Source organism: Dendrobates tinctorius, unplaced genomic scaffold (assembly GCF_039654945.1).
Source record: "Dendrobates tinctorius isolate UK_male_01 unplaced genomic scaffold, ASM3965494v1 ptg000296l, whole genome shotgun sequence".
Classification (NCBI taxonomy): Eukaryota; Metazoa; Chordata; class Amphibia; order Anura; family Dendrobatidae; genus Dendrobates; species Dendrobates tinctorius.
In genome coordinates, this window is record NW_027361963.1 from 3,539,414 (window position 1) to 3,566,059 (window position 26,646).

Here is a 26,646-nt window from a genome sequence, read left to right on the forward strand (position 1 = left end):
TTGCTCTCACCAAGAAAGGAGCTAACCCCAATGCTTGGTCAGAACATGTCTCCAAGGCCTTCTCGGCTATAAAATCACATTTTGCTGGCGCTCCCATATTACATTGTCCCGATGTGGATAAGACGTTTATCCTTGAGGTAGACGCTTCTTCCGTCGGTGCAGGAGCAGTCCTTTATCAAAAGGATGCTCAAGGTCGGAAGCATCCCTGCTTCTTCTATTCCAAGACCTTCTCACCGGTGGAGAAAAATTACTCCATCGGCGACAGGGAGCTGCTAGCCATGAAGTTGGCTTTTTCTGAGTGGAGACATCTCCTGGAGGGAGCCCGGTTTCCCTTTCAGGTATATATGGACCATAAAAACCTGGTCTACCTACAGACGGCCCAACGCCTGAATTCCCGTCAGGCCAGGTGGTCGCTCTTCTTTTCCCGATTCCGCTTCACCCTCCACTACCTCTCTGGAGAGAAGAACGTCCGTGCGGATGCTCTCTCACGTTCAGTGGTCTCAGCGGAAGGAGAAGCTGAGCCTCGGCTAATTCTCCCACCGGAGAGTTTTACGACCGTGGCTCCAGTTGCTCTCGAGTCGGTACCACCGGGCAAGACCTTGGTGCCTCCTCAGCTACGGCCGGAGGTCCTCACCTGGGCACATGCCTCCAGGGTGGGTGGCCATTTTGGTAATAAACGGACCGCCGAACTCCTGGCAAGGTCATATTGGTGGCCACATATGGCTCGAGATGTCAAGGAATACGTGCAAGCATGTGTTTCTTGTGCTCGGAACAGACCCTCTAGACAGAGGCCGGCGGGGCTGTTGTTTCCCCTGCCAGTGGCGGATAGACCTTGGGAGATGGTTGGCATGGATTTCATAGTTGGCCTGCCCAAGTCTGGTGGCAGTACGGTCATCTGGGTGGTCACCGACCATTTTTCCAAGATGGTGCATCTGGTGCCGCTCGCACGCCTACCTTCCGCTCGAGGTCTGGCCACCTTGTTCATTAAGCACGTATTCCGTTTACATGGCATGCCGGACAAAATCGTGAGTGACCGCGGTCCCCAGTTTGCGTCTCGGTTTTGGAGGGAGCTCTGCAGTTTACTCAGCATCGAGCTAAATCTATCCTCCGCTTACCATCCCGAGACGAATGGCTTCGTCGAGAGAGCCAATCAGACCTTGGTCACCTATTTACGGCATTTTGTCTCTGCCAGGCAGGATGACTGGGCATCCTTGCTACCTTGGGCTGAATTTGCCCTAAACAACGCGGTGGCTGATTCCACTGGTCAGACGCCCTTTCTCCTAAACTATGGTCAACATCCACGCGTCCCTGTCCCGATGCCAGTGTCCTCAACCGACTCCAGGGTGGCAGACTGGGCAGTGGAGGCCCGGGACATTTGGGATCGCACTCAGGATGCTATCCGGGCATCTAAAGAAAGGATGAGGGCGTCCGCCGACACACATCGGCGGCCCGCGCCAAGCTTCTCCCCTGGCGACATGGTATGGCTCTCCACCCGAAACATTAAGCTGCGGGTCGAGTCTCCCAAGTTCGCACCGCGATACATTGGACCATTCAAGGTCCTCGAACGACTTAGCTCGGTGGTCTACCGCCTGGTTCTTCCTCCACATTTGGCCATTTCGGACGTGTTCCATGTGTCCCTCCTCAAACCAGTTCACATGGTCCGGTTTTCTGAGTCATCTGCCGGGTCATCAGACTTATCATCTGATGAGTTTGAGGTTAACGCCATCGTGGGGCGCAGGTTTGTCCGTGGCAAAAATTTTTATTTGGTGGACTGGAGGGGTCATGGGCCCGAGGCTCGGACCTGGTGGAGAACATTCATGCACTGCTCCTGATCGCGGCCTTTGAGCGCAGTGAGGCTCAGAGGGGGGGGCCCTAGGAGGGGGGGTAATGTTAGGCGTCGGATTCCTGGCACTGCACAGCGGGAATCCAGAGCCAGACATCCTGCGGTCTCTCATTCTCCTCCGACCGCTCAGACTCCTGCTCAGCAATCACGGCGAGCCAGGCATTCCCCTCAGACTCGTTCTGTGAGCCTGAATGTTGCTGCCACCTCTGGTGCAGCAATGGTAGCGCAACCTGCTTTGCAGGGAACTGCTCCAGAGGCTAAGTCCTCGTGCCGTGCTACTGGGCATGCCCGCAACTTGTCCTCTCAGTGGAGAGCAGGGGTCACATGTGCAGGTCCTATGTCGGATCTGATTGGTCCTTCCCAAAGTACTGGAAGGTCCCGGAAGCGCATGGCTATAAAAAGCCCGCATGGCGGCTCGGCCATGCGCTAGTGTAGCATATTATGCTGTGTGTGTATGGTGATGGATGCATGGACTGGTGACTGACTTATTATGAAACCCCTTCCCTTGGATATTACGATTGGTGACTGTGTGTTGGGTTAGTCAGCTCCAGGTTGTGGCAAGCTACATGCCACAGTGCGATCCACGCCTACATTAGCGTCCGTCGGTGCCCGGTTCTCGGCGCCGACGCTTGCGGCTTTAGTTGCCGCTGCGCTGCATTACCCGCAGCTATTGGTGTTCGCGGCTGCGACGCCACCCGCCGGCTCCTGTGACGTTAATAGGGCCAGCGCCGTTGCATATGTTTCTGCCAAGCGACTCTGTGTCTGAACAGAGCCGCTCCTAGCGTTCGGGTGACGTTAACCCGTGCGCACTACGGCACCCTCTGGTGCATCTGCCATTGTCCAGCAGTGGTCTAGTCACCTACCGCACGGTGGACCCCGGGCGGCGAACGCACCTCCTATTATTTCTATTTGGTGCGTTCCGCCGTCCCTAACATTTTCACTGTGGTGTCTTTTTGTTCTAGTTTGCCCCTGGTGGTGGTTAGCGTTATTACACGGGAATCGCTAACAGGTGTGATTGCTCTGGCTTAACTATAAAACAGTGTCATGTGCTCTCACTCACTGTTGGTGATATTGGTCATTTCAACCATCCTTGGTGGAGGAAGGAGCAAGAGAGAGTTCCTGGCAGCTCAGTCAGAGCCCTGGTGTGGAAGGAGCCACCGAGAGGAGTTCCTTGCAGCTCTGACAAAGCTTGGTGAAGTAGCAGCTATTCATGAGGAAAGCTGCATTCTGCTGCTGGACTCTGTTGCTGGGAGCAAGAGCAACAGAGCAAAGCTAAATGGTGTCATCCCTGTTTGTACCTTTCCTTTTGTGTCTTTCAGTGCAGTGGTGGGATTAGTTTCACCGTCCATTTCACTAGAAAGGGCTAGGTGCAGGGCGAGCTAGGGTTTTTAGGTATCCTGCTCGGCGCCAGGTGTGGAACCTGCATAGGGACTGTCAGGAGTGTAGAGACACTGACTCAGGGGAGTGCAGGAGGTCTCCACGTCCCCATTCCCTATCGCAGGGCCCTCCATTATATCGGTTTCCCTGGTGTTTCCCTTTATTATTTAAATTCGCCCTTCTGGAGGCGGGGTATCCATATTCACGTGTAATACTGAAATTCGCCTGCTGGAGGCGGTGTATCCGGCTGCACGTTATATTATTTAAATTCGCCTACTGGAGGAGGTGTATCCAGGGTCACGTGTGTCAGAGAAATTCACCCTGCTGGAGGCGGTGTGTCCAGTCACACGTATCCATCACACAATGTTTCACATTTACTTGCTATTAGGGATCTTGATGGAGTTCAATATGTCTCTGCTTAATGTGACATTTGCCTTGACACTATCAGTGTATAGGTACCTTAATGTTGAATCTATCTATGGATCAGTTTTGATATTTGTTACACAATGGTGTTCTACATCTGTACTGGTGATTATTATTTCCAGGTGCCTATGCCAAATTATAAGATTCACAACATTATTGTTCCATAGCATTATGGTTTGGCCTCTAATTGCCCCATGTTATATTAGATGGCATTGGCGATGTTGTTTTGACCAGTACGCATGGACATCATGGTACGGGCTGCAGTGCGGCTTCTGGTGTCTGCCCTCGGCGAGTTGCTATGGCATCAGCGACGCCCTGGCTCCCGCTTAGATGCTGGCGCCGCTCTGCATCCCCAGTCGTCATGACTGCGGATGCGTAATTTCCGATCCACGCCTCCCATCTTCCGGGCCAACTGCCTTTTTAAAGCTCCCAGTTTTTACTGTATACATGACCCCTGATGAAGGATGAGCATCCGAAACGCACGTCGGAGCAGACGCGCAGACCCCCGGCAGCGCTGCCTATTATAGGTAATGTACAGATAACGTAATGTACAGATAATGTACTGGGCAATTTGTCGCCATACATTGTATATGACTGGTATCTGGCCATTGACATAGTGTCAGCATGGTTAGATAGGGCTGGTAGTTTTATGGTTTAACGTGATGAGTATAAGGCAGCAACTGTTTTAACCCATTGTGGTGATATGTTGGATAAGATTTTGCTGTATGGGGACTCAATCATTGTTATGAGTCTACCTTGATAATACACCTCCATACCTGGGTTTTGGGAATCGCAGCATTTTTCCCATCATTGACGCAGGTTTGTCCGTTTCATGCACTTTTCGGCACTGTTATTGTCTGTTCCTGCATAATTGTCTAATAAAGATGTACTATTTTAATATTGGATCTGTAGTTGTTCATTAGTGGTTTTTCCACCACCCTTTGATTATTTGCTCTGTAGCGACTGATCTATATTCAATGTCCTGTACAACGGTGGAGGCACCCAGGTGTATAGCATTATGCCAGGGACATGCCCTTTAGCACTGGTTGTATTCATGAGTATTTTCCTTGATTTGCCTGTGGTTCTAGTGTATGTGTGATCAAGCCTGAAGTCATAATTAACCCTTCTTGGCAGATTCCCATTGGACCCATGGTGTAATAGAACCCCCTGATAAATAATCCCCTGCAGGGTGCTGGTATTTGTGGTGCTATCGATGTAGAGTGGCCATGTCTGCATGCCAGCACACAATGAATGTGTGTAAGTCCATGAATTATCGCCCTCAATGAGTCTTACTTTTATTAACCTACCTGATCTATAATATGTCAGCATACTGTATATATAAGTGAGCATTTTACAGTAGCCGCAAAATATTTTTTCCTTGCATTTCTGAGCCCTTGTGCGCTCTTTAAAAAAATTGCAGCGTGTCCATTCTTCCAGTGTTTTCACTGCATTTCTTTTACCTTTTTAAATGGCCCGCAGAGTAGCGGTCATATACCGGCCCCCAGGCTCACCCACCCACTTCCTTGACCACTTCTCAGTCTGGCTGCTGCACTTCATGTCCTCAGAACTACCAACTCTTATCCTGGGAGACTTCAACATCCCCATTAACAGCCCTACTACCACATCTGCATCCCAGCTTCTATCACTAACCACTTCTCTCGGCCTCTCACAGCTCTCAACCTCTGAGACACACAAAGACGGTAACACCATTGACCTGGTCTTTGTCCAGCTTTGCTCAATCGTCTACCTAAATAACTCACCGCTTCCCCTCTCTGACCACAACATTCTCTCCTTCACGCTCACAAATCCTCTCCCACCCCAGCACACTCCTACCTATCACACATTCAGAAATCTGCAAGTCATTAACCCTCAGACACTTTCAGACTCCCTACAATCTTCCCTGTCCCCAATCTCCTCTTCTTCCTGTCCTGATCTGGCTGTTCATCACTACAACAACACTCTTAGAAGCACCCTTGACCAGTTGGCGCCCCTCACCCTCAGAACCTCCAAACACAGAGTAAAACAGCCCTGGCTCACATTGCAAACTCAATTTCTCCAGCGATGTTCTAGGAGTGCTGAACGCCGATGGAGAAAAACCCGCACACCAGAAGACTTCATCCACTTCAAATTTATGTTAAGAACCTACAACTCTGCCCTTCACCTCGCCAAACAGACCTACTTCACCACCCTGATCTCCTCACTAGCCAACAACCCCAAGAAACTTTTTGACACCTTTCACTCCCTACTCAGGCCAAAAGCACAAGCTCCTATCTCAGATATTTGTGCAGATGACCTGGCCTCCCATTTTATAGAGAAAATAGATAATATCCGTCAGGAAATCCACTCGCAACCACCAAGTGCTGTGACTCCCATCCCTACCTGCATTTCCCCTGGCTCACTTTCCACATTTTATCCCATCACAGAAGAAGAAGTCTCCAGACTCCTCTCTTCTTCTTGTCCGACTGCATGCACTACCGACCCCATTCCCTCACATCTCCTCCAGTCTCTCTCACTCCAGTCGTCACAACTCACCTAACTACAATATTTAATCTCTCCCTCTCCTCGGGCATTTTCCCATCCTCCTTCAAACACTCTATCATTACTCCATTATTAAAAAAAACCTGCTCTCAACCCATCCTGCATAAAAAACTACAGACCAGTCTCCAATAGTAACATAACATAGTAACATAGTTTTGAAGGCTGAAGGAAGACCTTATGTCCATCTAGTTCAGCCTATTTTTAGTGCAGCTGTTCTGCATTGTTGATCCTGGGGAAGGCAAAAAACCCACAGAGTAGAAGCCAATTTTCTCCATAGGGAAAAAAATTCCTTCCCCTATGCTGGGTCAACCATCTACCTATAATATTCTGTTATTCGTAACCTTCTATACTGTTACTTACAAGAAAAGCATCCATTCCTTTCTTAAATTCATTCAGTGAGTTGGCCATCACCACTTCCTCCCAATCTCCCCTTCATCTCTAAACTCTTGGAGCGCCTAGTCTACTGCCGCCTTACCCGTTACCTCTCCACTCACTCACTCCCTCCTAGACCCTTCACAGTCTGGCTTCCGACCCCTACATTCGATTGAAACTGCACTCATCAAAGTTACCAATGGCCTTCTGAGAGCAAAATGTAGCTGTGAACACTCTCTGCTCATTCTTCTCAACCTTTCTGTAGCTTTCGACACTGTTGACCACCGTCTCCTACTCCATAGGCTCCAGTCACCAGGCATTAAGGACATCGCTCTCTCCTGGTTCTCTTCCAATCTCTTTGACTGCTCCTTCAGTGTTTTGTTCACTGGCTCCACGTCATCTCCTCTTCCTCTCTGTCGGGGTACCTCAGGGCTCAGTCCTTGGCCCCCTTCTCTTCTCTCTCTACACGGCCCCAATTGGACAGACCATCAGCAGATTTGGCTTTCAGTACCATCTTTATGCTGATGACACACAACTATACATGTCATCCCCCAACCTTACCCCTGCTATGCTACAGAACGCCAGTGACTGTCCGCAGTCTCCAACATCATGTCTGCTCTCTATCTGAAACTTAACCTCTCAAAAACTGAACTTCTGCTCTCGACGTCTACTAACCTCCCTAAATCTGACATTTCCCTCTCCATGGGTGGCACCATAATAACACCCCAGCAGCAGGCGCGCTGTCTGGGTGTTATGTTTGACACCGACCTCTCCTTCACATCCCATATACAATGTCTCGCCCGCTCTTGCCGCTTACACCTAAAGAACATCTCTAGAATCCGCCCTTTCTCACCATGGAAACAACAAAAACCCTCGCTGTTGCATTGATCCACTCCCGCCTGGACTACTTCAACGCTCTATTAATTGGCCTCCCCGTTACTCAACTTTCCCCTCTCCAGTCCATACTTAATTCAGTAGCCAGGGTCATCCATCTGGCTAATCGGTACTCGGACGCGTCCGCTCTTCGCCAATCATTACACTGGCTGCCCATTCATTATAGGATCCAATTCAAAGTACTTGTTCTCACCCACAAATATATTGGTGCTATATAAATAAAGATTATTACTATTATTATTATTATTAAAATGCCCATATGTGCGCAGCATTTATCCTGCCAACACTCTGCATTTTTTTAGCAGAAGACTTGCATCCAAAAAAGCAGTGTGTGAACAACTTCAGAGCACAAGCGTGATCCAGTATTTCTGCATTCTCATATTTATCATTATTGTCATTATATAATGGACGTAATAGTCCACGCAGTAAAACAGCGGTTATTTCACTACTAGATGGTGGCCCGATTCTAACGCATCGGGTATTCTAGAATATGTATGTAGTTTATTTGCACCTGTCGCTGATTGGTCGCGCCCGGCCGCGACCAATCAGGCTAGCGACGGTCATCTGCCGGCTGCGTCACCGCTGACCTCCGTGCGGCAGGAGATGACCCACGGCAACCGTCGGGAGATCAGTGGCTAGCGCCGCAGATCTTCTGATGGTAGGGGTAGCGTGCGTCATTCAAATTCCATGCCAATTCGCGGCCGAACTGCGTCTGTCTGATACTGTCGGCAGTGATCAGCCAAGGTTAGACTGGATAGGGAAACAAAGATTGATAGGATATCATCTATGTTACATGCATAAAGTTCCCACCAGGGTCTTTCAGAAATTTTTGGAGTTCCTATAGAAATGAATGGAGCCACACATGCGCTGTTACCGTTCCTTTTCTTGAAGCCACCGCTGGGTCTCAATTTTTTCCGCTCAACAGTGGACATACACTATATGGCAGATCCTTTCAGTTTGTCATTATTATCCATTCACTATATGGTGGTAATATTTTGTCTGGTCATTGTGTGGCGGTATTCCTTGTATGTGGTATTATACGGTCACAATGTGGTAAAATGTGGTGTTCCTTGTTTGGGGTATTATTGGTTACCATGTGGTGGTAATATGTGGTCCGGCCATGGTGTGGCAGTATTTGTTCCTTGTATTTGATATTATACGGTCACTATGTGGTGGTAATATGTGGTCATGGTGTGGTGGTATGTATCCCTTGTATGCGGTATTATAGGTCATTATAAGATAAGATAAGATAATCCTTTAATCATCCCACCATGGGGAAATTCAGAGCATTACAGCAGCAAGGCAGGAACAAGTACAGATACAGATGCATAAAGGCATTACATTGACAGTAGGTAGGTACATATACGAAAAAAAAAATTGTCATGGCAATATGTGGTCTGGCCATGGCATGATGGTATTTGTTCCTTGTATGTGGTATTATTGGTCACTTAAAAAAATGTATGTGACACATTCTCTTGAAAAAAAATAAATAAAAATGTACCTAAAAAGAGTATTGGATATATAAAGAAATTTTGAATAGGTTAGAACAGAGTATTACCATCCCAAAAGAGTCTACCTTGTTGTGGTGGCGGCTGGAAAATTTTTTTTTGCCAAAACAAAAGCTGCTGGCTATATGTGTGATCTGGTGTTCGATGGGAACTGATAATGTGTGATTGTTAAGGATGTGGTGCAGAAGTGGAGTTTTTCCAAGAGTGGACAGTGGGACTGTGGAAGGTTCAAGGGGTGGAGGCGGAGATAGGGTGGACAAAGGTCGGAGTCTCAAGGGGGCCCTGAAAAATTTGCCAGTATGAGGCCCTGAAATTCCTGGTGGCAGCCCTGGTCATGGCAACTGAATAAATGCTTAGCTACTCACCGGTAGCGATGTTTTTCAGGAGCACACAACAGCACCTTTCCAGTCCCTCCCTTTCTTCATTTTCTCATGTATGGATCAGCACCTTTCTTTCGGGAGTTAGGCCTTAGTCACGGGTGTGAAGAATGTTTAGTTGGATGTATATATGTAAATTGCTACTGACCAGGGAGGTCCTCTCATGCTCTGTGATCCAACTGAGGTGAGAGAGAGGGCCCCCTTTTTGTGTCTGTAGGTTTCCTGTCCCTGAAGGGCAGATCCCCTCTCTCGTGGTGCTGTCGTGTGCTCCTGAAAAACACCGCTACCGGTGAGTAGCTAAGCATTTCTCCAAGACCTTCACACCGGCGGAGAGGAATTATTCCATCGGGGACAGGGAGTTGCTAGCAATGAAGTTGGCCTTTTCGGAGTGGAAACACCTCCTGGAGGGGGCTAGCCACACTTTCCAGGTGTTCACTGACCATAAGAACTTGGTATATTTGCAGACGGCCCAGGGGCTGAACTCTCGCCAGGCCAGATGATCCCTGTTCTCCCGTTTCCACTTTACCCTACATTTTCTCTCCGGGGAGAACAACGTCCAAGCCGATGCTCTCTCCTGCTCCGTGGTGTCATCGGAGGAGGAGCCTCAGCTGATTGTCACTTCCGAGAGCCTGAGGACCGTTGCTCTTGAGTCTGTACCACCGGGCAAGACATTTGTCCCTGCCTGTCTGCGACCGGAGGTCCTCTCTTGGGCTCACTCGTCCAGGGTGGGTGGATATTTTGGGACAAAACGGACCTCTGAGCTTCTGGCGAGGACGTACTGGTGGCTGCATATGGCCCGTGACGTCAGAGACTATTTTTGGGCGTGTGTCTCCTGCACCCAGAATACGTCCCCTCGGCAACGGCCCGCTGGACTACTTTACCCCCTGCCGGTATCGGACAGGCCCTGGGAGATGGTATGGATTTTGTGGTGGAACTGCCCAAGTCCAGTGGCAGCACAGTCATTTGGGTTGTCACCGACCATTTGTCTAAGATGGTGCACCTGGTGCCTCTTTCCCGGTTATCTAGCTGGTAGTCTGATCTATTGGTTAACACGCTGAGGTCTGCTGTAAGACTTTTATTATAATTATCTATTGCTCAGAAGAAGCGACTGCAGTCGTCATAACAAGTTACAAGTAGAGAGGTGTGCATATCAGATTAGGCCTCTTTCACACATCAGTTTTTTGGCGTGACTCGCAATCCGTCGTTTTTGGAAAAAATCGGATCCAGCGAATGATCCCGCTGGATCCGATTTTTTCACATAGACTTGTATTAGCAACGGATGGCCTCACATTTCGTCCTTCGTTTACTGGATCTATTGGAAATTGTTTGTCCGTCGTCTGGAGACGAAGGACAAAGTAATGTTTTTTGTCTGCGTCGAAAAGTCGGACAGCGATGGATCCAGCGCCGTCCGTCGTTGGCTATAATGGAAGCCAACGGGTGCAGCCTCCGTCACTGTCCGTCAAATGACGGAATCCAGCAACGGATTCTGTTTTTTTAATCTGAGCATGCTCCAAATCTTATTTTGTAGCCAAATGGCCTGACAGCCCCAAATTTATATAAACCTGCCATGTAGGACTCCACTTCTCAATGTGCCAGCCAGCATCCAGCCAGCGTGCAGCCACACAGAGGCCAGCGTGAGTCCTGCCAATGTGAGTGCGGCCAGCATGAGTCCTGCCTGCGTGTGTGAGGGCGACGTGTGTGTGTCCAGCCAAGCTATTTTTTTATTTTTCATACTGTACTTGTATTTCCATCAAAGTGCTGCTGTGTGTGTAAGTGCAGCCAAGCTTTTTTTTCTCTAGACACCTTCCACGACAGTATACGGAGGTTGCCTCTTTGCCCTGATGATGGACAGGAAACAGAGAGGTTAAAAGGCCCTCCCACTTGCCAGTGTCTTTCCTGTTCCCCATGGGGCAGGGAGAGGTCCGTATACTGTGGTGGCCGGCGACTGCAGTAGCGTGGACACAGGCTTGTTACCTGTATAAGAAATGCTGGGGAGCTGGTGTTCGCGGTCCCGCCTCCTTTATGCTGCTCCCATCCCCCCTGGGTGACCTCGGGACCCCTCTGGCCTTCCCGCGCCCCCGAGAGGGCAAAGCAGGCGAGGGATCCCCTACCGGGGGCCTCCTGGAGCTCCCTGGTCTTCTCCCCCTCCTCGCGCGGCGTCTGGGCGTCCTGGAAGTGATGTCAGTGGAACGCACGCGTCACTTCCGGTATCGGCGTTTCAGGATGGAGAGCACTGATATCTGGCTAATGGCCGGCCCCAACAGCGCGCGGTGCCCGCTACTGATGCCGGCACATGGACTCAGGAGGAGGAGGGGGAAACCGTAACTCTGGCTTTTATGCTGGCTCCAATGAGCATAAAAAGCCTGCTGAAGTTGCACATGAGGTAAGACTGGAATCCCTCAACATGGATAGCACTTCATGCCCTGCGTCTGCAGAGCCCAGCACTGCCCCTGCTACAGTGAGTATATGCAGGGATGGGGTCCGGGGGGTTGTTATAATTAAGGGGCCCTTTTTACCTGATGTATCTCTCCTTGTTTTAGGGAGACAAGTTTACCCCCAAAGCCGGAAATAGGAAAAAGTGCCCAATTTGTAACATAAAATTGCCCTCATTATGGGATAAAAAACTCTGCCAGTCTTACACCGACAAAGTAGTTAGTCAGAGCGGAGTTGCCATCCCTTTTAGAGGAAATTTGCTTGCTGGTCAGACAAGAGGTGCAGTCTTCCCTCGCGGCTTTTACTCCTCCGCCACCACCACCACCCCATTCTTGTCACGTGTACCTGTCCTGTGTGACACGACCCGCAGGCCGGTAACTTAAACAAGACAAAGGGGAAGGGAAAACAGTTACAACAGTGGGCCCTGCAATAGGGAACGGGGACATGGAGACCTCCGGCACTCACCTGAGGCAGTGTCTCAATTTTTAGCCCGCAATTTTTTTATTTTCACAAGGGTAACAGGAAAAATTGGACCCTAAAATTTGTTGTCCAGTTTGTCCTGAGTACGCTGGTTCCCCATATGTGGGGATGAATAACTATGGGCACACGTCGGGGCTCGTAAGGGAAGTAGTGACGTTTTGAAATATCGAATTGATGGAATGGTCTGCGGGCGTCATGTTATGTTTGCAGAGCCCCTGATGTGTCTAAACAGTAGAAACCTCCCATAAGTGACCCCATTTTGGAAACTAGACCCTCCAAGGAATTTATCTAGATGTGTGGTGAGCACTTTGAACCCCCAAGTGCTTCACAGAAGTTATAACGTAGAGCCGTAAAATAAAAAATCATATTTTTTTCACAAAAATTAACTTTTTGCCCCATTTTTTTATTTTACCAAGGGTAGCAAGAGGAAATGGACCCCAAAAGTTGTTGTACAATTTGTCCTGAGTATGCTGATACCCCATATGTGGGGGTAAACCTGTTTGGGTGCACGGTAGAGCTCGGAAGGGAAAGAGCACCGTTTGACTTTTTCAAAGCAGAATTGGCTGGAATTGAGATCGGACACCATGTTACGTTTGGAGAGCCCCTGATGTGCCTAAACAGTGGAAACCTCCCACAAGTGACACCATTTTGGAAACTAGACCCCCTAAGGAACTTATCTAGATGTGTGGCGAGCACTTTGAACCCCAAAGTGCTTCACAGAAGTTTATAACAGAGCCGTGAAAATAAAAATCATTTTTTTCCTCCAAAAATGATTTTTTTAAGCCCGCGATTTTTTATTTTTACAAATGTAACAGGAGAAATTGGACCCCAAAAATTGTCCAGTTTGCCCTGAGTACGCTGGTACCCCATATGTGGGGGAGAACCACTGGGCACATGTCGAGGCTCGGAAGGGAAGTAGTGACGTTTTGAAATGCCGACTTGATGGAATGGTCTGCGGGCGTCAAGTTACATTTTGATGTGCCTAAACAGTGGAAACCCCCCACAAGTGACACAATTTTGAAAACTAGACCCCCTAAGGAACTTATCTACATAGGTGGTGAGCTCTTTCAACCCCAAAGTGCTTCACAGAAGTTTATGACGCAGAGCCGTGAAAATAAAAAATCATTTTTTTCATCACAAAATGATTTTTTAGCCCGCAATATTTTATTTTGACCAATGTAACAGGAGAAATTGGACCCCAAAAGTTGTTGTCCAGTTTGTCCTGAGTACGCTAGTACCCCATATGTGGGGGAGAACCACTGGGCACATGTCAGGGCTCGGAAGGGAAGTAGTGACATTTTGAAATGCCGACTTGATGGAATGGTCTGCGGGCGTCATGTTACATTTGCAGAGCCTCTGATGTGCCTAAACAATGGAAACCCCCCACAAATGACACCATTTTGAAAACTAGACCCCCTAAAGAACTTATCTAGATACATGGTGAGCTCTTTGAACTCCAAAAGTGCTTCACAGAAGTTTATAACACAGAGCCGTGAAAATAAAAAATCATTTTTTTCCTCAAAAAATGATTTTTTAGCCAGAAATATTTTATTTTCACCAATGTAACAGGAGAAATTGGACCCCAAAAGTTGTTGTCCATTTGTCCTGAGAACGCTGGTACCCCATATGTGGGGGGAAACCACTGTTTGGGCACATGTCAGGGCTCGGAAGGGAAGTAGTGATGTTTTGAAATGCCGACTTGATGGAATGGTCTGCGGGCATCATGTTACATTTGCAGAGCCTCTGATGTGCCTAAACAGTGGAAACCCCCCACAAATGACACCATTTTGAAAACTAGAGCCCCTAAGGAACTTCTCTAGATGTGTGGTGAGCTCTTTGAATTCCAAAAGTGCTTCAGAGTTTATAATGCAGAGTCATGAAAGTAAAAAATAATTTTTTTCCTCAAAAAATGATTTTCTAGCCCGCAATATTTTATTTTCACAAATGTAACAGGAGAAATTGGACCCCAAAAGTTTTCCAGTTTGCCCTGAGTACGCTGGTACCCCATATGTGGGAGTAAACCTCTGTTTGGGTACACGGTAGAGCTCGGAAGGGAAAGAGCGCAGTTTGACTTTTTCAACGCAGAATTGGCTGGAGTTAAGATCGGACACATGTTGCATTTGCAGAGCCCCTGACGTGCCTAAACAGTGGAAACCCCCCACAAGTAACACCATTTTGGAAACTAGACCCCCTAAGGAACTTATCTAGATGTGTGGTGAGCTCTTTGAACCACCAAGTGCTTCACAGAAGTTTATAACGCAGAGCGATGAAAATAAAAAATATTTTTTTCCCACAAATATCATTTTTTAGCCCCCAATTTTTTTATTTTCCCAAGGGTATCAGGAGAAATTAGACCCCGAAAGTTGTTGTGCAATTTTTTCTGAGTACGCTGATACCCCATATGTTGGGATAAACCACTGTTTAGATACATGTCGGGGCTCGGAAGTGAGGGAGCACTGTTTGACTTTTTGGACGCAAAATTGGCTGGAATCAATGGTGGCGCCATGTCGCGTTTGGAGACCCCCTGGTGTGGAAATAGTGGAAACCCTCTCAATTCTAACTCAACCCTAACCCCAACACACCCCTAACCCTAATCCCATCCATAACCCTAACCACAAGCCTAACCCTAATCCCAACTCCAACACACCCCTAACCCTAATCTTAACCCTAGTTCCAACCCTAACCCTAATTCCAACCCTAACCCTAATCCTAATTGCAACCCTAACTCTAATTGCAACCCTAACCCTAATTGCAACCCTAACCCTGATTGCAAACCTAACCCTAATTCTAACCCTAACCTTAATTCTAACCGTAAAGGAAAAATAAAAATAAACATATTTTCTTTATTTTATTATGTGTTCCTAGCTAAAGGGATAAAGGGGGGCTTTATTTACTTTTTTTTGTATTTTGATTACTGTGATAGTTTATCACAGTGATCAAAGTGTACCTGTAAAAAGAATGAATGAATCTGCCAACCGGCAGATTCGCAGGCACACTGCGCATGTGCCCGCCATTTTGTAAGATGGCGGCGCCCATGGAGAGAAGACGGAGGGACACCGGGAGGTACCGGGGGGGCTATAGGGGGCGATCGGAAGGCAGGAGGAAGTGGGGGAAGCGGAGGGGGAGCAGATTATTGCAGCGGCTACCGATCGCCGCCTCAGTGGGTGGCGGCAGCACATCGCGCTGCCAGCTGGGTGGGGGGGTCGGATCACGATCTCCAGCCATGTCCGAAGCTATTGCAGCATCGGCCATGGTTGGATAGTATTATTTCATCAAATTTCATTGATGAAATATTACTATCGCTCTGATTGGCTGTTTCACTTTTAACAGCCAATCAGAGCGATCGTAGCCACGCGGGGGCGAAGCCACCGCCCCTGTGGTAAAGTACACATCCCCCTGTATCTGCAGGTTGGGTGACCTTTCAGTGACCCCGGTCACCCGACCCGCAGGGGGGCTTTAAACTCATGACGCCACATAGGCGTCACTGGTCATAATGGCACAGGTATTCATGACGCCTATGTGGCGTCATTGGTCGGGAAGGGGTTAAAGACTCTAGATACGTTGATCTCTGGGATGGATCCCAAATTTGAAAAAGTCTCAGCTGTGGCGCTCCAAGACCAGAAAGTTTCTGGGGGTACTTTTGGACTCTGCAAGACAAATGTCCTTCCTTCCAGACGACCACCGTCTGTCCCTAGTGTCAAAGGTCAGGATGTTCAGGGACATGAGGTCCCCTATACTCCAGGAAGGCATGTCGATATTGGGCTCTATGACAGCGTCTATACAATCGGTAGCCTGGGCTCAAGCCCACTCCAGAATCCTTTAGACTCACATCTTAGAGAACTGGAACGGTCATCCCGGTACTCTGAACAAGAAAGTGCACACGCCAGGTCGAGTAAGAGCCTCCTTAGCATGGTGGATGAACTCCAGAAACCTCTGCAGAGGCATAAGTTGGAACCAGTTCCCACTGACTACAGTCACGTCAGATGCCAGCAGAAGGGGCTGGGGGGGCCATGGTAAATCATATTCCGTTCCAGGGACTCTGGGACCAGACAATGAGTGAAAAATCATCCAATTTCAGGGAACTGAAGGCTGTGGAAGAAGCCCTTCTGGCGGCCAGTTGCCAGATTGCTGGACAGCACATCCGAATATATTCGGACAACATGACCACAGTTGCTCATATCAAGCACCAAGGGCAGTACAAAATTCAGCAACCTAAAAAGGATCTCCGCTCGAATGTTTTGTTGGGCCGAAAAACACCTATTTTTCCTGAAGGCGGTCCATCTTAAGGGCACTTCCAACATATAGGCAGACTATTTAAGTCTAAAGTCACAAAATGGCCCAGTATATAATACAATCTATATACAATGAATACACCACAGAAACCAATTCTTACTTTTGTGGTAACAACATGACAGACGTTGACCCCACACAATGATGTATATGTCTTTAAATTTTTAAATTTTATTAGACATAAGAGTACAACATTACACACAAATATACACAATAGAAGTGCTGGAACATAAAATAGAAAAGGGACTAAAGTCCATGGAATCCCACACTGCGGCATCAAAAATAACCACCCACCTTTGGTGGGGTTATACAAGAGGGACAAAAACAGTTATATCATCTTTATCAAAATGAGATTACATATTTTAGGATACAACGTTGCAATTGTTTGTATTGCTGCGCAAAAAACACAGTTTTATGAGACAAAAGCTGCCCACAGTTAGTATCAAGCTACAAAAAATAGGCCATAATCACCACAGTAAGGCATAAATCCTGTAGTGCCCCCTATAGCATTACCCCCATCGGAGGCCAAATTTTCATACATGAATAAGAAGCAGTGCGAAACGCGCATCGGGGCAGAGGGACGACCAGGCATCTCCACTGGCACATTCTGGTATGGAACTGTCTAGCCTTTATTCATGTATGATAATTTGGCCTCCAATACAAACAATTGCAACGTTGTATCCTAAAATATGTAATCTCATTTTGATAAAGATGATATAACTGTAGTGGTTTTTGTCCCTCTTGTATAACCCCACTTTGGTGGGTGGTTATTTTTGATGCCGCAATGTGGGATTCCATGGACTTTAGTCCCTTTTCTATTTTATGTTCCAGCACTTCTATTGTGTATATTTGTGTGTAATGTTGTACTCTTATGTCTAATAAAATTTAAAATTTTAAAGATATATACATCATTGTGTGGGGTCAATGTCTGTCATGTTGTTACCACAAAAGTAAGAAAAGACTATTTAAGTCGCCAGGAAATCCACCCGGGGAATGGATTCTAAACAACCGAAGCTTCAAAATGCTGGTAGACAGGTGGGGCCTACCGGAAATTGATCTTTTTGCTTCTCATCAAAACGTGCAGGTCGAAGCCTTCTCCCTAAACCCCAGGGACAATTACAGGGGTGTGGATGCCATAGCCCAGAATTGGGACTTCCACCTGGCCTATGCCTTCCCACCAATTCCAATTCTGGCAACAGTTTTGAGGAAGATCCGAGAACACCGGACCCCGACTATCTTGGTAGCCCCGTTTTGGCCTAAAAAGTTGGTTTAACTTGATCACCGAGATGCAAGTAGATGGCCCGGTTCTCTTACCTGTAGAAGACAACCCCCTCTTGCAGGGGCCCATTCTTCACTCAAATTCTCAGAAGTGGAATCTAGCGGCGTGGTTACTGAGGCCCAAGTACTGAAAGCCAAAGAGTTGTCAGACCCAGTAATTGCTACCCTGCAAAAATCCAGGAAGCCAGTAACCAACGCTATCTACACTAAAATTTGGAAAAAAAATGTATCCTTCTGTCTACCTAACTTACCGGATCCGCTAAGCCCAAATATGTCGCAAACTCTGGATTTTTCACAAAAAGGCTTAGAGATCAGCCTTAGGCCTAGCACCCTAAAGGTCCAGGTCTCAGCTCTCTTTTTGACCAGGATCTAGCAGGGCATCGCTGGATCAAGAGTTTCATGACTTTGGCCATCAGAATGAACCCTAAGAAACAGTTGATAGTCCCTCCATGCGATCTGAACTTGGTGCTCCAGGGGCTCACAGGTCCACCCTTTGAACCTTTGTCTTCCTGTTCTCCTCAAATCCTGGCATACAAAGTCTTCTTGGTAGCCATAACCACGGCTAGGACAGTAGGCGAATTACAAGCCCTATCAATAAGGGAACCTTATTTGCTTGTTAGAGACGACTCAATAGTCCTTCATCTCGATCCTTCCTTCCCAAAGTAGTCTCTGAGTTCCACCGTTCCCAAGAAATCGTCCTACCATCATTTTGCCAAAATCCAGCAAACACTAAGGAGGAAAAATTCCATACTCTTGATGTCCAACACATTGTCCTGCATTACTTGAAGCAAACCCATCCTTGCACAGTTGATCAGAACCTCTTTGTCCATCCCTCAAGTCAAAACAAGGGGAAAAAGGTGGCAAAGAGCACTATCGCCAATTGGATTAAAAAAGCGATAGCAGAAGCATATATCACTCAAAATATGTCTCCCCTAGTGGGGATCAAGGCCCATTCAACCAGGTCCACATCAGTCTCCTGGGCAGAAAAAGCAGGTGCATCTACAGAGCAGATCTGCAGGGCAGCAACGTGGTCCTCACTGCATACTTTCTCAAAACATTATAGACTGGACGTATCACCAGTAGAGATCTATTCTTTGGCAGAAAAGTTCTCCAGGCCATTGTCCCTCCCTAGTGCAAAATTAGCTGGTATGCCTCCATATGCCGTCGTGGAAGGTGACTAGAGAAAATAGAATTAGACTTACCGGTTATTCGGTTTCTAGGAACCTTCCACGACGGCACTAATTCCCACCCTATACTCTGGATAAAATCTGGGAATCAGAAGGTAAACTGGTGCTAGGGTCTCAGTTATACGTCACTGTAAAGTGGGAGGGACTTTTAACCTCTCTGTTTCCTGTCCCCCATCAGGGTTAAGAGGCAACCTCCGTTTACCGTCGTGGAAGGTTCCTAGAAACCGAATTACCGGTAAGTCTAATTTTATTTTTTTTATTTTTCATTTACTGTACTTGTATTTAAAATAAAGAGCAGTGTAGCTCCTTCTTGCTTTCACAAAAAGTAAAAAAAAGTTTAATAAAAAAATAAAAATTGCTCCAAAAACTGTCCGTAGTATAATTTCACCAAGTTCACTTTAAAATTGTGGGTTATGTCACACAGGAAAGCACAACATGCAATACAGAGGTGTTTGAGGTTCTGTTTAAAAAAAAAAAAGGTGTATACAAATGGGGAATGCAGAAATTGGGTATTTAAAATTTTACCAGGGTTTTTAAAACATAGCATCTGTGGTCAATAGATCTTCAAGTGGGGGTTTAGGGATTTCAAGTTTGATGGAGGGTATTGGGTGTTTGTAAGGTATAGGTTTGGTTTTTTTGGGGGGAAATACTGGAGGTGGAGGGATTTCCAGCTTGTGCATCGTGCATATCAAGTTGGAAGGAGAGTATTGGGTGTTTGCAAGGTACTACTTTGGTGGCTGTGTTAGGTTTGGGTTTTATGGGGAAATACAGGAAGGGGAGGGTCATGTCTGCTTGCGCATAGTGCATATCAACCTTTAAATTACAGAGGGGGTGGTTTAGAAACCTACTGAAGTATTTGCATTTTTGATTTTGGGGGGGCATAGGGGGAGTTTTTTTGAGGGTAGAGGGATTGAAATCCAAATGGCTCTGGAGCTACCTTTTTATTTTCTAATTCAGTGGACAACACATAAATAATCAGTATAATAGCTAACAATTGTCTTTATACTTGCAGATCCTACAAAAAAAGTGTGGGTGAAAGCCAGGCCAGCAGGACCCAGTGGGAGTCGTGATGTAAGTATAAAGGCCAGAAAGCTAAATATATAATATGTATAGTAGGTAACAATTGTCTTTATACTTGCAGATACTTCGAGACAACAGGCCATGTCTCCTTCTGGGAGCCCTCCCTCACAGCGTCGGTGATCTGAGGTAATTTCAAATTTATATTTTAATTTTTGGTGATGGTAAAAAATTTTTGTAACCATTTAATGCATTAATTCTGGTTTCACAGGAAGCTGCAGCATCAGAGGGGCTTCCAGAAGGAGATGGACGGGGTGGAGAAATGCCAGGAGCGGGCGCGCAGAGTGTAAGTTTCGCAGAAACAGATCCTTACAATCACAGTCCACCCAACACATAAAAAAACAGATCATCACAGACATCACAGTACACATAATACATATGCCTACATCCAAGCACATATTTTTTTATAGTCTTCACATTCTGGGGTCCGGCATAGAGGTACTCCAAGCACCTCCCTGGGTTGACGTCGTGAGCATCGCGATGGTCAGCATAGAGTAAGTACCTCTCTTTTTATTATCTTTATAGTTCATGTGGATGATTTGAGTTTAATATTTTTTTTTTGTTTTCTTTTTTAGCAGGCTTCACAGCGTGCTCCCGAAATCGGATGGTGGTCTGAATGTAGACCGCCTCATCAATGAGGTGCGGGAGACGCTGTGGAACATGGGGGACCGCCGCCATGCTGACCTTGTCGTGACCCATCGGCTCTAGGTGGAAGTTTGTTTTACAGTTGTGGACGACCGGGGGTACCTCGAAGCTCCGGCCCAGAATCAAGCGCATAAGTATTCACAGTTGAGTAAGTTATGTTGCAGGATGTAATGTGTTGTATACTAACCAATTTGTGCTTTCACTTTACAGGTGAAAGGGTTATCAAGCTGTGGTGGTCACTCAGGGATCGCTTCAAGAGGGAGATCAACAAAGAGATGCAGGCCCCGAGTGGATCGGCAGGATGCAGGAGCCAGTACAAGTATGCTAGAGCCCTGTCGTTCCTCCGGTCATCGATGGTGAGCAGAAGGTAAATCTTCCCCAACCCATTTATTAAGTCAAAATGTTTACATGTCTAACCTTAGTTTTTGGTTTCAGCCAGGGCAATGCAATATCAATATATTAATTCTTTTTTTATTCGATCGTCCATGACAGCACAACCTGAGGGGATCCGTCCTTCAGGAACAGGAACAACCTACAGATACTGGATCTCTCTGCCGCATTTGACACTGTGGATCACCAGCTCCTCCTCACTATGCTTCGCTCTATAGGCCTCAAGGACACAGCCCACTCCTGGTTCTCCTCCTACCTCTCTGACCGCTCCTTCACTGTATCTTTTGCTGGCTCCTCTTCCTCTCGTCCCCTTATTATCGGGGTCCTGCAGGGCTCAGTCCTAGGCCCCCTCCTCTTTTCTCTATACACTGCCCCTATTGGGCAAGCAATCAGCAGATTTGGGGTCCAGTATCATCTCTATGCTGATGACACCCAATTATACACTTCTTCCCATGATATCACCCCTTCCCTAATTCAAAATACGAAGGATTGTCTATCTGCTGTCTCTAACGTCATGTCCTCCCTCTATCTGAAACTAAATCTCTCCAAAACTGAACTTCTTGTGTTTCTCCCCTCTACTAACCTCACTCTACCTAACATCAAAATAACCCTGGAGGGTTCAACTATAACTCCCAAGCAGCATGCCCGCTGTCTTGGGGTCATATTCGACACCGTACTTTCCTTTACTCCCTATATCCGATCACTCACTTGCTCTTGTCACCTGCATCTTAAAAACATCTCCAGAATCCGACCTTTTCTCACCTTTGAAACTGCTAAGACTCTTACTGTTGCTCTTATTCATTCTCGTCTGGACTACTGCAACTCTCTTCTGATCAGTCTCCCTCTTACCAAACTTTCTCCTCTCCAATCCATCTTGAATGTGGCAACCAGGGTCATATTTCTGTCCAGCGGCTTCACCGATGCCTCCATCTTGTGCCAGCCATTACACTGGCTACCTATTCACTACAGGGTCCAGTATAACCTCATCTCTCCCACAAAACTCTCCACAGTTCTGCACCACCTTATATCTCATCTCTCATTTTTGTCTATCGCCCTACACGTGCCCTCCGTTCTACAAATGACCTAAGACTAACATCCTCCGTAATCCATACCTCGCACCTCCGCCTCCAAGACTTCTCTCGTGCTGCGCCAGTTCTCTGGAATGCACTTCCCCAGACAATCAGACTAATACCTAGCCCCAACCTATTCAAGAGCGCTTTGAAAACCCATCTCTTCAAACAAACCTACCACATCAACTACTCAGTAAACTAACTTTGCCCTGTTCCCTCCTTCCAAATATTATTCTGAATCTGCACCCTACTATTCATCTGTCTCCACACCCTCCATGCACACGATAACTGCACTTGATACTTGACTATTGTACTTAAACACACGGGCTGATGACTGGATCATGCAGCTTTATATTAAAATCCCTATTTATTATAATTGTCAGACCTGAAATAACAAGCACTTTTCACCTACTGTGTCCCTCCATTTCCTTGTAGACTGTAAGCTTGCGAGCAGGGACCTCACTCCTAATGTCACTGTTTAAATTGTCTTAACTTGTATTTAATCTATTGTCTGTACATGTCCCCGCTTAATTGTAAAGTGTTGCGGAATATGTTGGCGCTATATAAATAAAAACTATTATATTATTAAATAAATAAAAATTATTATATTATTATACATAAGGGTGGCACCTCTCCCATGCATCAGTTGGTTTCCTGTTGCTGGACAGGATTCCCTACAGATCGTGCCATATGAACGTTTAGGAAATTCCCAGGCCGGCTGTCCGACCCAGGTAGCGAGGGGTTCTCCTACCTCGGGCAGTGTGGAGTCCCTGGAAGCGCCGTGGTGGGTCCTGGTAGGGCTCCACGGAAGCGTGCGGAGCAGGTATGAATGGGGTCCAGAGGATGGCCGTTCCTTTTCCAGCGTTGGCAGGTATGTATTCCCCGGATCTCTGGGGTTCCTCCGGGTCTGCTCCCGGCAGCCATCCCCCATCCGGGCCGCCCTGTTGCGCCGGCCGGTGTGGCGTGGTGAGGGGCGGTCGGCCGCTGCACCGTTGTCGGCCTGCACGTCCCCGTGCGTTGCTGGAGGCCGAGAATGGGAGCCGGAAGTGACGCGGCAGGGCGGGCGAGGCCAGAGGCGCCGGGCCTGAAGTCAGATGCCGGCCGGCTTCTCCCTGTATGCCGCCGGGCCGCGGCAATATGGGTATCGGCGGCGGGGGGCGGCATGCAGCACCGTGGGGATTCCCGCTTGGGAGGTGGGTGGAGACGACTGCCCTGGTACACCCCTGCTAACCGGATGTCCGGGGGGGATAAGAGAAGCGCAGGAACGCTGCAGGGCTGTGGTTGGCCCAATGCAGCGGTAACCCAGCAGGAACAGGAGCAGGAGTGTTCCTCAGAGAGGTCCTATGGTGCCCCTGAGGCTCAGTGGCCACAGAGGTACTGCACCTTCTCCTAAGGTGTAGTGCCCCACCATCCAGGTAAGGTGGGAACTCCTAACCACACTCCAGCACCTGCAACCCACACTACAGGGTAGTTCAGCAGAGCCACATTGCGGCTCTGTCCTTTCTCTTGGACTCCTCTATTCGGAGTCCTGGCAGAGCACCTTTGGTGGTTCCCTGCTTGGAACACTGGATGTGCTGGGAGGTGGGTGGCGTTAGATATAAAAGAGGGGGAAAGTGTAGAATTACAGTTCAGTCAGTAGGACAGTCAGTCAGGAGAGTCTGAGAATGGGTCAGTCTGACGGGAGGAGAGAGAAGGAAGAGATCCCTGGAAGAGGGATGGAAGAAGGAATGCTGCCGCTGCCTCAGTGATCTGAGCCAGCTGGCACAGGGGAAGGAACAGAAGGAGAAAGACGTAGAACTGTAACCTAAGTTTCCATAGGAGAGTGAAGGACAAGTACGGAACGAAGGAGAAGGGAACACAGAGGACGTGGGTTGGAAGAGAGCACCCTGCCTAAAGGTTCCAGCGCAAGGCCGGGGCCCGGTCCCCGAGGTTGTATGGACACTTATGGTTCTGCAGCAGACACTGGTGGAGTAGTTGGCTGTAAATGCACTACTCCCATCTAAGACTTGGGACACAACAGCAACACGGATAGAGAGCTGGGATCCAGGAGGTCCCCGAGCAGGCTACAGCTGTCTGTCATACAAGTGAAGTTCTTGGGAACATCTGTCAGGAAGCATTCCAGGGTAACTAAGTACTGGAGTGCTTCACACCACCAAGCGCTATAGAGGGGACGTTCAGGAAGGCACATGTTGGTGGAGTGTTGGAAGGGAGCATTCCATCTTGCCTGGAGGTTGGCTGAGTCTCTGCCCTGGAAGACATGGTACGGAGGCAGGCACCTGTGTGCACTACAAACTGTGAGTAAAGCTTTGGAACTACAGGCCTTGGTGTCCTCCACTTATTCTCGCGCCAACACAACCAGCACTGCTACATCTGAGTCTAAGCATCGACATTGCCTGCGTCTCTCTAACATCGCATCTACACTGCCCTGGGACTACAGCTCCACCTGTGGGGAGCTACACCATCTTTGCTGCACCATATCATCAGTCCCAGCGGATCTGCACGCAGCGTTGGCTTAACATCTCACTTGCCAAACACCACAGGTGGCGTCACCAACTATTCACCTAATCCATTACATTAAACCACCATTTTATTGGGCACCCAGGGCCACGGACCGGGTCACCGCCACCGCAGCACATCCCCCTGACACCGGCCCGGTACCGAGTACCCCACAGCCCTGGGAGGGCGATGCAGTCCCACCCAGGCTCCCAGCTGAAGAGTCGAGGACGAAGCACGCAGCCTGGCCGCAAGAGTTCCTCCAGACCGAAGGATCCAGCTCGCTCCCCCCGTGATCCGGTACCAATTCTTACTGCCGGGGTAAGAGATCTTCGTGAATGTACCCCTGATGCAGTATTCACCTTATATTTTGTCTCCTAGGGGAAGAAGTGCTCTGGTAAGAGGAAAAACAGGGAATGTTGCCTTTGCGGTGCTCCCTTGCCAGAAGCCTACCCTAAAAAATTATGTCAGCCATGAATGCGACAGATGGTGAGCAAAAACAGGAAAGGGAAAAAAATTGGATGGGGTAAAATATATATGCCCTTATGCTTTCCCCGCCGCTACTGGTGGCGGAGGAGACCCCTCACTTCACCACGAGCCTCAGGGAGATCATTAGGACCGAGATGAAGGATTCCCTAAAATCCCTATCCCAGGGCGAATCCTCGAAAAAGAGTAGAGCTGCAAAAGTCTCAGAATCGACTCCTCAGCTGCCCCGGGGAGAGGCGAATATTCCTCAGAGCCCACGACTTCCTCTTCGGCTTCATCTTCAGAAGAAGACTCTAACCGCTTTTGCTTTGCCCTTGATCAGATGGACCAGTTAGTCAAATCTGTAAGGTCCACCATGGGGATGGATGACGCTAAACCAGACCTGTCAGCACAGGATCTTATGTTCGGGGGCCTAGACCCAAAAAAGCGTAGGTCCTTCCCATTGAATGACAAGGTTAAAAACCTGGTAGATAGAGAATGGAAGAAGCCGGAAAAAAGGGGCTCCATACCACCGGCCTTTAAAAGGAGATACCCTTTCGATGACCCCTTGGTGGACAGATGAGACAAAGCATCGAAGCTCGACGTAGCCGTAGTTAAGGCTTCCAAAAAATCTTCCATCCCCTTTGATGACATGGCCTCTCTAAAGGATCCGCTGGATAAAAAGGCGCCAGCAAGTCAAACACATATACATGGTATTTTGCTTATACATCTACCATGAATTTATTCGGATTATAACTGCCTATCACCAACAACACATAAACTATACCAAAAAAAAGGTGAACACCAGGCCAAAATGACATATAAAAAATACAATTTTATTAAAGCATCTAATAAAAATCCAATCGACAGGTATACACTCACTGGCCACTTTATTAGGTACACCTGTCCAACTGTGTGTTAAGACTTAATTTCTAATCAGCCAATCACATGGCGGCAACTCAGTGCATTTAGGCATGTAGACATGGTCAAGACAATCTCCTGCAGTTCAAACCGAGCATCAGTATGGGGAAGTAAGGTGATTTGAGTGCCTTTGAACGTGGCATGATTGTTGGTGCCAGAAGGGCTGGTCTGAGAATTTCAGAAACTGCTGATCTACTGGGATTTTCACGCACAACCATCTCTAGGGTTTACAGAGAATGGTCCGAAAAAGAAAAAAAATCCAGTGAGCGGCAGTTCTGTGGCCGGAAATGCCATGTTGATGCCAGAGGTCAGAGGAGAATGGGCAGACTGGTTCGAGCTGATAGAAAGGCAACAGTGACTCAAATTGCCACCCGTTACAACCAAGGTAGGCAGAAGAGCATCTCTGAACGCACAGTGCGTCGAACTTTGAGGCAGATGGGCTACAGCAGCAGAAGACCACACTGGGTACCACTCCTCTCAGCTAAGAACAGGAAACTGAGGCTACAATTTGCACAAGCTCATCGAAATTGGACAGTAGAAGATTGGAAAAACGTTGCCTGGTCTGATGAGTCTCGATTTCTGCTG

The 26,646-nt window shown here is 47.8% G+C and overlaps 1 protein-coding gene across 1 annotated transcript; it reads left to right on the forward strand.

Annotated features, from left to right (window-relative positions):
• The first annotated feature begins 15,818 nt into the window (after nucleotides 1-15,818).
• On the forward strand, nucleotides 15,819-22,738 carry LOC141073058 (uncharacterized). Its single transcript, XM_073560375.1, has 8 exons — nucleotides 15,819-16,258; nucleotides 19,111-19,235; nucleotides 20,013-20,071; nucleotides 20,142-20,206; nucleotides 20,289-20,363; nucleotides 20,488-20,571; nucleotides 20,653-21,089; nucleotides 21,215-22,738. Exons 1-7 carry the CDS (start codon nucleotides 15,819-15,821, stop codon nucleotides 20,783-20,785), a joined length of 981 nt encoding a protein of 326 aa, XP_073416476.1. The 3' UTR covers nucleotides 20,786-21,089; nucleotides 21,215-22,738.
• The last annotated feature ends 3,908 nt before the right edge of the window (nucleotides 22,739-26,646 follow it).